The sequence below is a fragment of the Micromys minutus genome (assembly GCF_963924665.1).
Source record: "Micromys minutus genome assembly, chromosome: 2".
Taxonomy (NCBI): Eukaryota; Metazoa; Chordata; class Mammalia; order Rodentia; family Muridae; genus Micromys; species Micromys minutus.
Window position 1 is genome coordinate 90006784 of NC_137971.1, and position 14003 is coordinate 90020786.

At 45.6% G+C, this 14003-nt stretch overlaps 1 protein-coding gene across 1 annotated transcript in view; it reads right to left on the bottom strand.

Annotated features, from left to right (window-relative positions):
• Positions 1 to 8047: 8047 nt before the first annotated feature.
• The window catches only part of DNHD1 (dynein heavy chain domain 1), a gene marked incomplete at both ends in the record, with an annotated part of 69089 nt that continues 63133 nt past the window's right edge, over positions 8048 to 14003 (bottom strand). The window contains 11 exons of the mRNA XM_080911471.1: positions 8048 to 8398; positions 8528 to 9327; positions 9524 to 9673; positions 9830 to 9921; positions 10668 to 10866; positions 10952 to 11065; positions 11259 to 11442; positions 11639 to 12604; positions 12724 to 12902; positions 13080 to 13232; positions 13398 to 13703. Of these exons, the coding sequence (XP_080767597.1) occupies positions 8048 to 8398; positions 8528 to 9327; positions 9524 to 9673; positions 9830 to 9921; positions 10668 to 10866; positions 10952 to 11065; positions 11259 to 11442; positions 11639 to 12604; positions 12724 to 12902; positions 13080 to 13232; positions 13398 to 13703 (3494 nt within the window). The remainder of the gene's footprint in view (positions 8399 to 8527; positions 9328 to 9523; positions 9674 to 9829; positions 9922 to 10667; positions 10867 to 10951; positions 11066 to 11258; positions 11443 to 11638; positions 12605 to 12723; positions 12903 to 13079; positions 13233 to 13397; positions 13704 to 14003) is intronic.

The window sequence follows — 14003 nt, forward strand, 5'->3', positions numbered from 1 at the left end:
ATTAAAATGTTGCATTCCAAGCCCTCCTGCATTTGCTGGTTCTCTAGATCTAAGTAGGGTCCTAGGATTTTTTTCTGATGGCTTTGGGTTTTCTCCTTGGAGGAAGAAACAAAACTTTATTCGTCGAGAGTGGGGAGAGGATTGGGACTTTGAGAAGAGGAAAATGAAGATCACTTTGAGATTAGAAGGGAATGAATGATGGCCGGGTGGGGTGGCGCACACCTCTAATCCTAGCACTTGGGAGCTAGAGGCAGGTGGAGCTCTGTGTGTTTGAGGCCAGCCTGAACTACACAGTCCCAGGCCAGTCAGGGAGTACATAGTCAGAACTCAGGAAATCCCACAGAAGTGCTGGCGGTGTTAATAACACATTAGAGGACGGAGCATAGTTCAGTGCTGTGTCAGGAGCTTGTTACTTCTTACTCCTGGTCTATTAGAACCTAGTCCATGTTTGTAGGAAAGGGGAGAGTCAGGTTTCTGATCACAGTTCTAACTAAGGTCTACTGGGACCATTTGGGAAGCACGAGACATTCGTACTGCTAAAGAACAATGAGCCTAGAGCTCTACTCCTGCCCTGGAAAAATCAGGGCAGGAAAGGCTCACTGGCTGTTTGGATGGTATAGCAATGGAGCGCTGTTGCTATAGCGCTGTGTGTTTCCAGAATCTGGGACAATAGCACACGAGTGTCTTCTGTGCATCTTGTGCGAAGAGTAGGGTAGGCTTGGGTCCTGTCCTGTGGTCCATTTTGAAGAGATAATGAGACTTCATAGCAAGCAGCAAGGAGTCAGCCATTTGGGCTAATGGAACAGTTTCAGGAGACCATCCAGAATAGTGCAGCATTCGTCAGAGACTAACGGGATCTCCTGTTTGAATGTTTACCAGGTCTGTTGGTCACAGAATCAATCAGTCAAACTAGACTTGTGTTGCTTTGCCTCTTCTTGTTAGCACTTGTGCCTGGAATAATCAGCGAGGAGATAGAAATGGGGGACCCAGAGCTCTCCTCCATTCTCCAAAGCAGACTCCTTAGATGAAGCAGTGCTAGGAGGGGGAAGATTTCAAGCCAGCACAGGGGCCAGAGATTTACTGTTATTCAGAATTAGGCATTTTCATTGAGATCGTTTGTGCCTTGAGCTGATCACAGAACTGTAGTTAACTAAGAACATCACAGTGGGCCTGAACAGATGTTTCTGTGGTTGGGAGCAATGGCTGCTCTTACAAAGGACCTAGGTTCAATTCCTAGCACCCACAAGGACTCATAACCATTTAGTTCTTGGGGTACTCGTGCCCACATTGGCTTCTGGACACAGCAGGCATGCACGTAGTCCACAGACATACATGCAGGCAAAACTCATAAAACAAAGTAAAAAAAAAATCCTTAGAGGTTTGCTGCAATCTTTCTCCACAGCAGAGAAAGAAGAGCTGTCGGAGACAAGAATGAAGTTGGGTACGGACATCAATCCGGATCTGGTACATGTTCAGTATCCCTTCAGAGCTCTCAGAGCAGAGTGTTCTGCAATTATCCATGTGCTCCTGATTTTGTTCCTGTAACACAGTCCTAAGAGAGAACACTGTTCCAAAAGAAACTGTGATCTTGGCAGAGGCAGCTCAGCTCTAAGCATTCGGTTACGTAATTGCACAAAGCCCTCTGCAGCTCTTCACAGAGACTAGCAATTAGAGACTTCCATTTCCAGGCCATCCTCCTTCCCAGGTGAGTTCTCTAACTAGGCCCCTGGTTCTAGGACCTTTGGCTGCCACAATGACTGCTTTGGGGATCTAACTGCCTTTGCTCCCTGAGCTTACTGCCAAGTGATCTTCATGAAATATAAATCAGATTGTGTCACCTCTGCATAAAATTCTTCAATGGATTCTCATTGTTTGAGAACAAAAGACAGATCCTTCCCAGGCCCTGTGTGATCTTACCAGTCATTGGTCTGCCACCTGCTGCAACTTAACTCACTCTTCTCAATACTCCTGAGCTTGCTGTTCATTCGTAATGCACTCCAAGCTCTCTTGACTTCTAAATATGCACCTCCATCTTTGTGCAATATTTTTTTCCTGAGGAAGAGATTTCTCTAGTGCCCTCTTTCTGAAATTAGAGTGTTAGACTGTATTTTTCAGCCCTGTACGTTAGGTAGGCCATGTACTAATGGATAGTCTGGGTGTTGTCTGTTCGTACCAGGCAAAGAATTGAAAGGTAGATCAGCTGTTTTCACTGTATCCCGGTCTCCCCTACCTAGGAAGGTGACCTTGAAGGACAGGCTTTGAAGGTGATAAAGTCATAATGTCCAAGAAGTTTGTCTGTTTTAGGAGAAAATTGGGCTCTGAAACAGGATTAAAACCCTTACAATGAGTGTGAGCGTGTTAACATAATTATCATTATGCACCCTGGATGTCTTCCTGTCCACCTCATCACAGAGCCCTGTTTCTTTTTGGGGTGCTTCATTTATTTATCTTAGCAGATGCTACTCTGTTCTCTCTAATCGTCCTACTTTGAAGATTTATTTTTAAATGCCATGGCTGGGGCCTGTTATGCATACGTGCAGTGGCCGAGGCCACAGACTGAATTTCTGATAAGGGTGTGGAAAACTGAACTCAGACCCTCTGCAAGACAAAGACTCACTCTTAGCAACTGAGCTAGCTTCCTACCTTATCAATTATTTGTGACTAAAAGGAGAGCCCATTAAGTGTTTCAAACATTTTATCTTTTTTCCTAATATAAGGAAGGACCAGAAGGCTGGTGAGGTTGCTTTTGGTTCAGGAGCTTGAGTGTTAGGAGTAAGAACTTTGTGATTTTGTGATTCTCTTGTCCTGATTCTGAGTCACAAGATGCAGACGTAACTAAGCGATGACCCTTGCTTTTTAGGCTTCTTGGAAGTCTGTCCAATTGCTGCAGCCTTTTCTTTCTTTTCAGTTTCACTTTAAGGATCTGTTCTCATTAGTATTCTGGTACAGACATGTTATGTTCTCCATGATAACTGAATCCAATCTAGAAAACTGACCCTTTAAATACCTTTTCCCTCCCTGTCACCTCCCACATTTCAGTAACTTATCAGTAGCTCAGACTTCTCTTCAGTTCAGTGGATCAGGGAATATGATCTCTTACTCCTTTACGTCTTATGTTTGGGGATTGGAATGGAGAAAGGTATGTTGGAGAAAATTAAACTTAGTCAATTAATGCATCATTGATATTTTCGGCCAAGACAAACATTTGAATGTTGGTTCTTGTGGGTAATGTTGAGGTCCTGCACGTTCTCATGGCGACATGCATTAGCTGACTTTGGTTGATTCCTATGATATATAAGCCAACTGCCCCTCAAATTTGTAGCTCTTAACCCTGATGGTATATGCTGGTTAGTTTCTGTCAAATAGACACAAACTAAAGTTGCCTGGGAGGAGAACATCTCAGCTGAGGAAAAAGCCTCCATCACATGGGCCTGTAGGCATGTCTGTGAAGCATTGCCACTCATAGGCAGATGGGCCTGGGCTGGCTGTGTAAGAAAGATAAATGAACCAGGAAAAGCAAACTAGATAAGCTTCATTCCATCCTCTACTTAAATTCCTGCCTCATGCTCCTGCTCTGGCTTTCCTTGACAAGGACTCTAACCTGTAAGATGTAATGAACCCTTCCATCCCCTAGTTGGCTTTGTCAGTGTTTTACCAGAGCAACAGGCAGCAAACTAGAACGCAGGGTATCTACTGCCACCTAGTGCTAAAGAGCCTTAACTAGCAAGAAACCTTCCGAGGGAAAGTCCCAACATGCCCTCAGGGCTGGTCAGCTTTCAAGGAGTCCATGGGAAAGCCATGCACATTTATCCTACAGTAGTAGAGGATGGATGGATGGATGGATGGATGGATGGATGGATGGATGGATGGATGGATGGATGGATAGTCCGTAACAGTTCTTGTGCTGTTGAGAAGGTTTTATGGTTCTGAACCAGTTCCCCTCATTACATTTACGTGTGTCCCTGGTCTCATAAAGGTCTTTGGCACACTACATGGTGATTTGAGTGTATGTTACAGTGGAGAATTAGCAGTGTTCTTCATACTCATTTTCTTTCCGGGAAGTCAACTGTACTATATTCTCTAAATCCCCGTAGAGTTTTGTGTCAACAGACAATATAATAGACAATTGGTTAATGAAACTGCTGCTTCCAAATGTGGATCTTATGGAACAGTTCCTTGTGTTATTACCACACTGCCCAACTTGATGCCTTCCAGCAGAGGTGCCTAAGTCTTGAGCATCACCAAAACTAGAGTCACCATGAATAGGAACGCCTGGCTTCACTTCAGGGAGAAGTATATTGCTTGTTTTTGACTCCAGTAATCTCTTAAAAGTCCTTTTAACTGACGGGAACAAAGTGCTGATAAAAATACACAAAATGATATTTAACTTTAAGAACCACGCAGACTAAGCAGCAGAAGGCTGTTCTCACCTAAGCCCCCCCCCAACTTCTCAAACAACTTTTTTCTCTTGATCCACAAAATCCCCACCACTTTGATTCAGAGTTATTTCCTTGGTCTTCTACACAGTCTTATCACTTAAGCTTCCATATTGAAATAGCCTTCCCATGTGTAGTTTTTGCACTCAACCCTCACTATTCATCCATGTTACTAAGTGCAACTCTTTTATTACTGTGAATAAGTATAAACCGCATTGCTTAAACTATTAGTATACACATATCAGTTGGAGTGACTCGGTCATCTTATGAGAAATAAAAGCCCAAAATATTAATGATTTAAGCTAACGTGGTAATGTTAAGACTTTTACAGTTTTATTTGGAGGAGTGGTGTTACATGTATGCCATGGTATGTAAGTGTGGAATTCAGAGAACATTCGATGGGAATCTGTTTATCTTGTGGTTCCAGGGGTTTCCACCCAGGTTGTCATTCTTAGAGACAGGTAACTTTACGTACTGAGCCATCTCACCTTCAGTATGATTTTTTCCCCCTATCAATATAGTTCGAGAGGGACTCTGATCACCCTCAGGGACCCAACTAATGGAAACACTATCTCAGCATATTCTCTTAAAGTCACTGAGACAAGAAAAGGGAACAAAAGGAAAATCATCTCATTGCCAAAATGGAGAGGAATCCATTGTGCTCCTATGTAATTGAGCAAAACAATTATCAGTGTGAGATGTAGCTTCATAGATGGAAAAAAAGTAAAAACCCAAAAACCCTCAACCATACCCAAAACAAAGAGAAACAGCATCTGTGCGTGTCTAGTAACCCAATTTTTTTCTGATTTGTCATTTCTACAAATAGTGATTTTAAAAAAAAAAAAAAAAAAAAAAAAAAAAAAAACTGTTTTAAGGTTTCTTTATATGTATGTATTCTTACCAGGAACATAACCAAGGGTATAATAACATATAACATATAAAAATGTAATCTCGAATTTGTAGATAATGCTATTTCTAATTTTTATTTGGAGATAGGGTTTCTGGCCTCATTTTGTAGCTGAGAATGACTTTGAATTTACTTTTCTTTCTACCTCCCAAGTGCTGGATTACAGGTATGTGCCATCATGCCCAGTTTTATGAATGATTTGAGATCATACCCAAAGCTTTGTAGGCAAAACTTCCAACTAAATAAGTCACATGTCCAACTCCAATATATATATATATCTGTGTGTGTATGTATGTATGTATGTATGTGTGTGTGTGTGTTTTCTTCACACACACATACACAATGGCTTGAATATATTGAAGGTCTGGTCCCAAGCAGTTGATGTTATTTTGAGAAATGGTAGGAACTTTAAAATGTAGGGTATAACTGAAGGAAGCAGGTCTCTGGTGATAGAGCCTTGAAAAGCACATCTTGTCTCCAGCTGTTTCCTGTCCTCTGCTTCCTGGCCATCGGCACCCTGCTTCAGTTCTTGCTCACTCACTGCCTTAGCGTTCAGTCTGTTCGCAGGAGCACAACAAGGGAATCATCAGTTATAAACCAAGACTCCTCGACCATGAGCCAAGACGGCACCTTCCTTTTGTTTCTTTCAGATATTTGTCACATTGACAGAAAGTCTAACCATAAATTTATCCTGGAGAAGTAAGGTTTTTGTGATTTAATGTGACTTTGTGATTCTTTGGCATTTGTTTGAGAGAAGTATAAACTAGAGAGGTCTCAGAATGTTGTTAGAAATGTTTAATGGGTAATTCTGGCGAGAGTTCAGAAAGCCAGAATGCTGATAAGAATGTAGACAATAAATTTGAGAATAAGGTCTCTCTTGGATAACTAGACTACAGACAATTTTTAATCCCAGCCCCCTCCAAAAAAAAACAAAAACAAACAAACAATAAAAAAAAGAAATAAAAGAAAAACCTTTATATTTTAGTAGTGCCAGAGTCTGCATGAGGCCAAACTTAAAATGTTCATACCTACAGCAGAGGGCATTTCAAGGCAGCCTGGTATTGGGGCTTGTCATGGTTATTGCTAGCTGCTTTTTGTCAATTTTATAGCAAGAATTGTTACCAAAAGCAAAGTTTTGAAATTTGAAATTCTTTCAGTTTGAGCAGAAAAAAGAAAGTTGAAGGCAAGAGATACAGATGTGGCTGTTGAAGAGATTCATTCAGGCCATTAAAGGAGCAGACTGTGTGGTTGTGCATGTCTCCCATTGCCAGCCAGCACTTGGTAGATAGAGGCAAGAGGACTAAGGGCAGCTTCGCTGCATAGCACATTTAAGTTCAGACTCACTATATGTAACCTCATCTCAAAGACAGAGGCTGAAGTGGCAACTCAGTGTTCGTTAAAGAGCAACTGTTGCTTTTGCTGAGGATTTGGATTTGGTTCCCAGAATCCATTTGGTACTCAAAACTTACCATAACACTAGTTCCAGAGGATCCAGTACCCTCTCTGACCTTCACAGGAATAGGTGTACTCATAGTGCACATACATACATACAGACAAAATACTCATGAACATACATAAATCTTTGAAACAAACCTCAAGCAGCCAAAACAATTATCAGAACTTAGCATCTCAACAACAGTGAGTGGAGCAAGCCCTAGAGAGAAGTCCAGGGTGCTTCTGGCTATGCACTACAGGACTTTTGTCCTCTGGGTGTCACTCTTGCTGTGGTCTACCCTTTCTTTGATGTCTTATCTATCCCATCCTCTTGGAATGGGACTGTCATATTTTGGTATATTCCCTGAGTTTTATAGCTAAAAGTTCAGATCTGAAGACATGAAATTTGGACTTTTGAGCAATGCATTTGAGCTGAATATGGAGGTTTGTGCCTCTAGTTTTAGCATTTGGAGAGTTGAGGCAGGTGTTTGAGGCCAGCTTAGACTATAGCAATACGTCTCAGAACAGGGTGGGGAGATGCTCTTCCGGTTATGGCGCTTTGAGGTGCAGTTGTGGACAGGTGAAGTTTGGGTATGATGTATCCCCCTCATGGGTTTATGTATAGAAGGCTTGGACCCCTCATGGTGCTGCTGTTAGAGGCTAACTGGATAATGGAGGTGCTAGTTTCTACAATGCATGAATGGGCTATTAAAAGGTATGGTCTAGTCACCTAGGCATAACCTGTTCCTGAAACTTCCATGGGACAGGACTTAGGTTTCCAAGGAAAGCAGGAGTTTGGCACTGAAAGGACATTTCATGTGGAGAAGTGCCTGCTCAGCTGGTTATTGTTGAGAGAGTGAGGGGGTTGGGAATCTCATGTGGCCATTGTTTTGGGTATATGACTCATTCACAGATTGTGCTAAGGGAGAACTGGGTTATTCCAAAAAACTCTGCTAAATGCCTTAAGCAACTTTCAACTGTAGTGTTCTCCATTCTAAAACACCCACTGGATATTTAGTGCAAGTGCTGAGACTACAGTAGAGTTCTGTGTTAGCCATTGCAGGTTTGCCTGTTCTTTTGTAAACATGAAACAGGCTCCTGTACCCAAAGTGTCCCCATAGCCTTTGTCCCACTTGCACTTCTCCTTTCTTCCTCTGTCAGTAGTGTCTTTTCCCATTATTAGGCCACATTTTGTTCTGTGCATATACACCTATCTTCTTCCAAATGCCAGAGGTCATTCCAGACATTACAGCTTTATTTTGGTCAGGGCTCAGGTTAAAGTTGGGCTGTACACATGGACTCTCCGTTGAATACACGTGTCAGGACTGAGCCTCGTGGGTAGTGGCAGGTGCATCAGGATGTTCTTGCTGTGCAGCTTGGTGATGCCAAGGGGCCCGGTCATGTATACAGGACAGGAATACGTGCCCAGGCCACCTGAGACTGGTGCATCTTTGGCACCCCGGGCTTGTGTGCTGACACTGACAGGAGGCAGAGGACAGGGTTGACTGGAAAGACTGTCCTGCAAAGATCCATCTCTCTGGTCCCACGCCGCGTGCTGGAGTTGTAACCCAATCAGCAGCAGCCCCATCTTAGGAACTTTGGGATTTGGACCATTCTCCACCTGTCAGGGGTGGGGAGGAGGCATACCAGAAAGTTAAGCAAAGCTAGAAAGATTAATCCATCAGGGATGGATAGGATGGGATGTAATCAGGTACTTGAATGGGGAGCAGAAAGGGTGACTTCAGAATACCCAAATATGCAGAGGGTGGTTGCTCAACTCCTGACGTTTAGGTGGGAGACTGCCTTGGCGACCAGGAAGATTGGGGCTTTGCACCGAGTATTCCAGGATAGCCTCCAAACGCAGTGCCAGCAACAGGCGACGGGGATTTCGAAAAGCTGACAGGTGAAATATGCGCTCTGGTTCGTTGGCATTTTCACTCATGCCACTGTCCAGATAGCGAATCAACAGTTGCCCACGCCGGGACAGTTGTCTCAGCCATAGCCAGGGAAGCTGTGGACCAGCAGGTGCATGAGATCTCCAAGGCTGAGGTAGGCGCCCAGCCCAAAGAGCCTGGGCCACCTTGGCACAGCGGCTGGAAGTACACGGGGTCTTGCCCTTCAGCTGCTGTAAAAGGCAGTCAAGGTCACGCAGCAGCGTACCCACCAACTGCTTCAGTTCCAGCACCTCTGTCTCTAAGAAGCTCTCTAAAGGTCTCTGGGCATTGGGTCCTAACACTGCCCAGGGGGTAACACACTGGCCTGAGCGGAAATGGTTGTTAGTTAGCAAAGCCTGAAGTGCCACTAGCCTCTTCTTGGCTTGCACCAGGCGTTGCCGAAGTCGCCTTTCTTTGCGCTGGGCAATTCCTCCACGAACTGTAGGAACCCACGTGGATGAACACTGCTGCAGCGCAGTCAGGAGAGCACGACTTTGACGTCTCAACAGCCAGGCCTGGGGCCCTTCGCTGAGTCCACAGGTACGAGGTTCAGGTGGTATGGGCAGTAGGTTCATCTGGGCCTTGCAGTCTGTCCTGGCATCAGGCTCCCCTAGTTCTTAGAATTGGAGGGGAGGGGCTGAGGAACAGTAGATTCTCCCAGCAGACCCTAGGAAGTAGACCTTCCTCTGACCCAGTCACTATCAACATTGCCCCTTCATTCTCTTGTTGGCACAGATAGCCATGCTCCTGTGGGGGATGGCAGTGCAGTGTACTAGTCTCCACTGCAGTGTGGACATTTGCCTGAAGCTTACCTGGGCTGGGCATCAGAGTGGTCAGGAGATACTGGGGTGTATGTGGCTTAACCCACTTCATGTTCATGGGATTCAAGCAGGCTCCTGTCAGGCTAACCAGGGTCTCTCTGTCCCCAAGGTCTCCCAAAGAAGCTCCGTAGAGAGCTGAAGCTGTAGATGAAGTCAGAGACCCTGAGCGTCAGCCCTTCCAGTTCCCACCACTCTCAAAACAAAGCTGCATGTGTGTCTATCACATATGTCCAGCTCTCAGACTCCCACCCCACCCTTTTCCAGGTAGGTCTTCTGGGCACAGGAGGAGACCCTCACCAGCCATTTCCAGCAAGGCAGAACTAGGGTTGCTGAGACTGGCCCGCAGGTGCTCTTGGATCTGAAGAACCCTGGTTAAGGTCACTTGACTCCTGGGTAGGGGTAGAGAGAGTACAGTCTTAATAACAGCATACTAAGGACTCTCACATCTTTTCTTCAGTGTAAACCTCTCTCCTGAGCTCTAGACTTATGAGGGCTCACTGGACATTACCGTTTTGCTCCCCCAAACAACTTGCTCTCTATTGCCGTTTTCACTTCCCACTATAAAACCCGTTCTACCTTAGTAAGAGGTCTCACCAGCCACCCAGTTGTCTAAGAAGAACCCTTATTCTTTGCCTTATTCTTACTCCTGACCTCTACTCTGACTCTCACACTACTTCCTACCACCCATCTCATTGTTTCTCCTTAGAGCCTCCTTAAAAACTTCTCTTTTCCCCAGTCCCACCCTGTCTGTTCTTCAAATCAGAGCCTGGGTAATGCTTCCAACAGACAGGATTAAGTTTCTTCTCATATTTAAAACTCCCTCAGTGGCTTCCTGATGTCTGCAGGATACCTGCGGGCCTCTTGCCATGATCCTAAAAGTCCCTAATGGTAAACTTCACCTTTCTCTATTTCCTCCCTCAAATATGCACATCAGCCACACTGAAATCATTCCCTCTGCTCAAAAAAAGCCCTGTTTCTACCCAATTTGCTTCTGCTTTTAAGGCTCAGTTTAAAGTGAGATTGCAGATAAAGTCTTTGGGGAAGACTTCCTTGCCTTTACTCTTCAGAGGTTTCAAAGACCATGTGGCAGATACCCATTGTTGGCTGGGTGACTGAGGGGCTGGTAGACACTCACCAGCGCCCTCTGTGTGCTTGCAGCTTCAGCCCATAGAGCTGTCGGTGTACTAGGAGACCATGCAGGAACAACAAAGGCAGTGTCTGAGTGAGGGGTTGTGTGCAGAGTTCTTTCTGGGAATCCACACTGTCAATCAAGATGTGGCCCAGTTCTAAGGACTGATTCCAGAAAACAGGCATGGAGTGCTGGGTCAGCACCCCTGTGGAGGAAGCAGAGTACTGAGTCAGCACAGTATAGTCGTTCTCCCTCTCTTAGACTTGATAGCTTATCGGGATGCTTCTTACCTGGCAAGGAAGTACTGGCCTCAGTAGGCGCAATCAGCCAAAGACGGAAATCTCTATGGACAGTGGTCACACTCCTGCTTTCTGGTTCGACTAGCAGTTCAGAGTTGGAGACCACTAAAGGTAGATGAGGGGCTGAAATAAATCCTCTGGTAATGAATGGATTGACCCACAAGTTTAGGGGCCATAGGAGCAACAGGAATCAGTCACAAGGCCAAAGGGATAGGCTTTGAAGTCAGAGACTAGCCATTTAAGCCTTAGCATTCAAACGAAGGACCAAGTGTAGGGTATCCCACGGCAGCACACTTACCCTTCGCTCCATCCAGCAGTCCCTGCAAGGGCTGTAACAGCTCTCTTGGCCAAAAGGGCATCAAATGACAGTTATCTAACACTAGCCAGTGCCCCTGGAGCATAGCCTGGCACAGAGTGTTGACTACAGTTGATACAGGATCCCAGTCTTCCGAGCCCAGTGCTATCACATGCAGACGCTTCTGCTGCTAGGAACCAATAGAAAGGTGACAGTGACTCAGGGAGATCTCGATGTGATTTGATAGACTCAGTTAAGCCACAATAATCCTAAAGCATCCATGTGATTTTAAAAGATCCATAAGAATGCTGGGACAGAACCCCCATACTCCATCATAGCCCACAGAAGCCCACACACTCTGAGCCAAGTAACTTGATCCAAACCTTTTCATGATTGGCAGCCAGTTTCCGGATGACAGTCACAGGATGCAGGGTGGCTGTAGGGTGGCCAGGTGGTGGCAGCAAGATCAGTATGGGCTGAGTAGGCTGAATATGTTCAAAGATCATGGTAGGGGCACCCAGCTCTTCATCTAGGGGCCGACCTAGTAGGCTGGTGGTGAGGTCTGCTAGGACACCGGCCAGGCAGTCTGGTCGAAGTACCCGCCACAGAATCAGCTTCTGGAAGAGGCTAAGTGGCTCGGGATTAAGATCAGGTGCAGGACCCAGCACAGTGGATGATAGTGACAGGTAATCCCGCCACACATTGGAGTGACCTGCCAGGGATGCACGCAGCCCAGAAAAGGGGGTCAACTGCTCCAATGCTCCACATTCTTCCCAGGCTCTTGAACTTAGCCAGGCTGGCCTAATCACACCAGGGGTCTGTGTGTTGTGGCCTGAGCTAGGAGAGGTCGACAGTCCGGGCCAGAATGCCAGACTCTCTAGCTTTGGTACCTTCTTTGTCACTTGCAGCATGGCCAAAGCACCGAAGGCACCCACCAAAGGTGTTTGTATCAAGCCTAGGGCAACCACAGTGTTGATCAGCAGCTGGCGGGCCAAGTGTATTTTCAACCGTAGCAGATAACTGGGCAGGTCTTCTCCACAATAACTATCATGTGGCTTCATGCTGTCTATAGCCCTCCTGATAACTGCCAACCAATTCTCTGACTTCATACAGAAAAATGGCAGCAGGTTCTGTAGTGGGCTTAGAGCTTCTACCATAGCCATTCCATGATAAGCTACCTGCCGGTAGGGTGCCCATAGTGCTACCATCTCCAGCTTCTGCTCATTTAGCTCTTCCATTTGAGCATTCAGTTGACATATCTTTGCTTGAGTCCTCACCATTTCTCTCAAAAACTTGGATGGTTTCTGACGCTTTTGGTTCTGACGTAGCAATGTCACCAGCAACTGTTCCTGAATGTGGTAATTTGTTGGATGGGACTGGACCTTTGTGATGGTCCCCAAACATCATCTACAGCTCTATACTAAGCCCTTCCAACATTTATCCCACCCGAGACTGGGCCCCCATGCACCTCATTAGCCTTCACAGCTTCATAGATATCTGCTGCTCTGATTTTGAGGTCCTGCCAGCGGGTTTCAAGCTCGGGGCGCTCTCTGCACAGGATTTCGTGCAGCATCTGTTCTTCTAGTATTTCCAGGTTCAGGCCCAGATCCAGAACATTCAACCCTTTCAGCAGTTCATAACCTAGTACTTGGATCACATGGAAAATACTAATTTACCCATGTCAAGTCAAGGGTAGAGTAGACAGGGAATTTGGCTCTCTCATAGTTCTCTCTGGGCCTAGTTGAATGAGAGCCCCCTTAGGGATGATTCTGGGGGCCTAGTATGGCTACAAAACTATGCTAGTAACTTACGCTCTGGTCTCACCTCGGTCCAAAGCATGGATGGGAAAGGTAGTGCTAAGAAAGAGACAGAAGCCTGGCTGCACATAGGGCGGAATCAGATTCTTCCTTGACAGCAGCCATTGAAGTTCTTGGCACCCTAGGCTCAGCTCCATATTGGTCAAGAGCACAGGCAAGCCTGTGAAGAGGAAGCAAAATCAACCTATCCACAACACCATGCCATCCAGTTCCTGCACAAGATCTGCTTCTCTTGCTAGGATCAAAGCTGAGGTCAGAATGGGATGTGAAAGGATTCTGGGCCAGGGAATCAGGGAAGAAAGGGGGGGGGGGCTGTGGCTCTCACCATTGGCAGCTGCTTCCAGGAGCTGAGGACCCAACTCTGGGTCTGTTCCTGAGAGCACCGTGAGGTGGGAGGGCAGAGGCTGAGTCTCAGAAGGTGGACTTGAGCTTGAGCCTGAGTGTGAGCTCCCTGGCTCATTCTCTTTTTCTGTTTCTTGCTCTTCCTGCCTGTTTTCTTCCTCACTCTTGTTTTCCTCTGTTTTCTGCTCTTTAATTTGCTCATTGGCCTCTTCTTCATCTTCATTGTTCTCACTTTCCACTTCATCTTCTGTTTCATCCTCACTATCTTGACTTGTCACATGGTACTTTGCTGGGGTGGAAAGATGCAGAAAAATGTTTCTTAGAGGGGGAACCAGGTTTCTAAGGAGTTCTGATCGCCTAGGGGGAGGGTGCATGTGTGGAGGTCTTAGGAATACAGTTTAGGAAAGCTGATGAGTGACTCAGTTTCTACATCTGAAAATGTAGTTGATATTAGTTGTGACCTCATAGTCTTCATACTCTGAAGATTTACTGTGATGATACACAGTTTGGACCAGCACATGGAAAACAGTAAACACTGGTTGTCATTATTACTGTGAAGTTAGACTAGCTCCAAGAAGAGCTAGTCAGT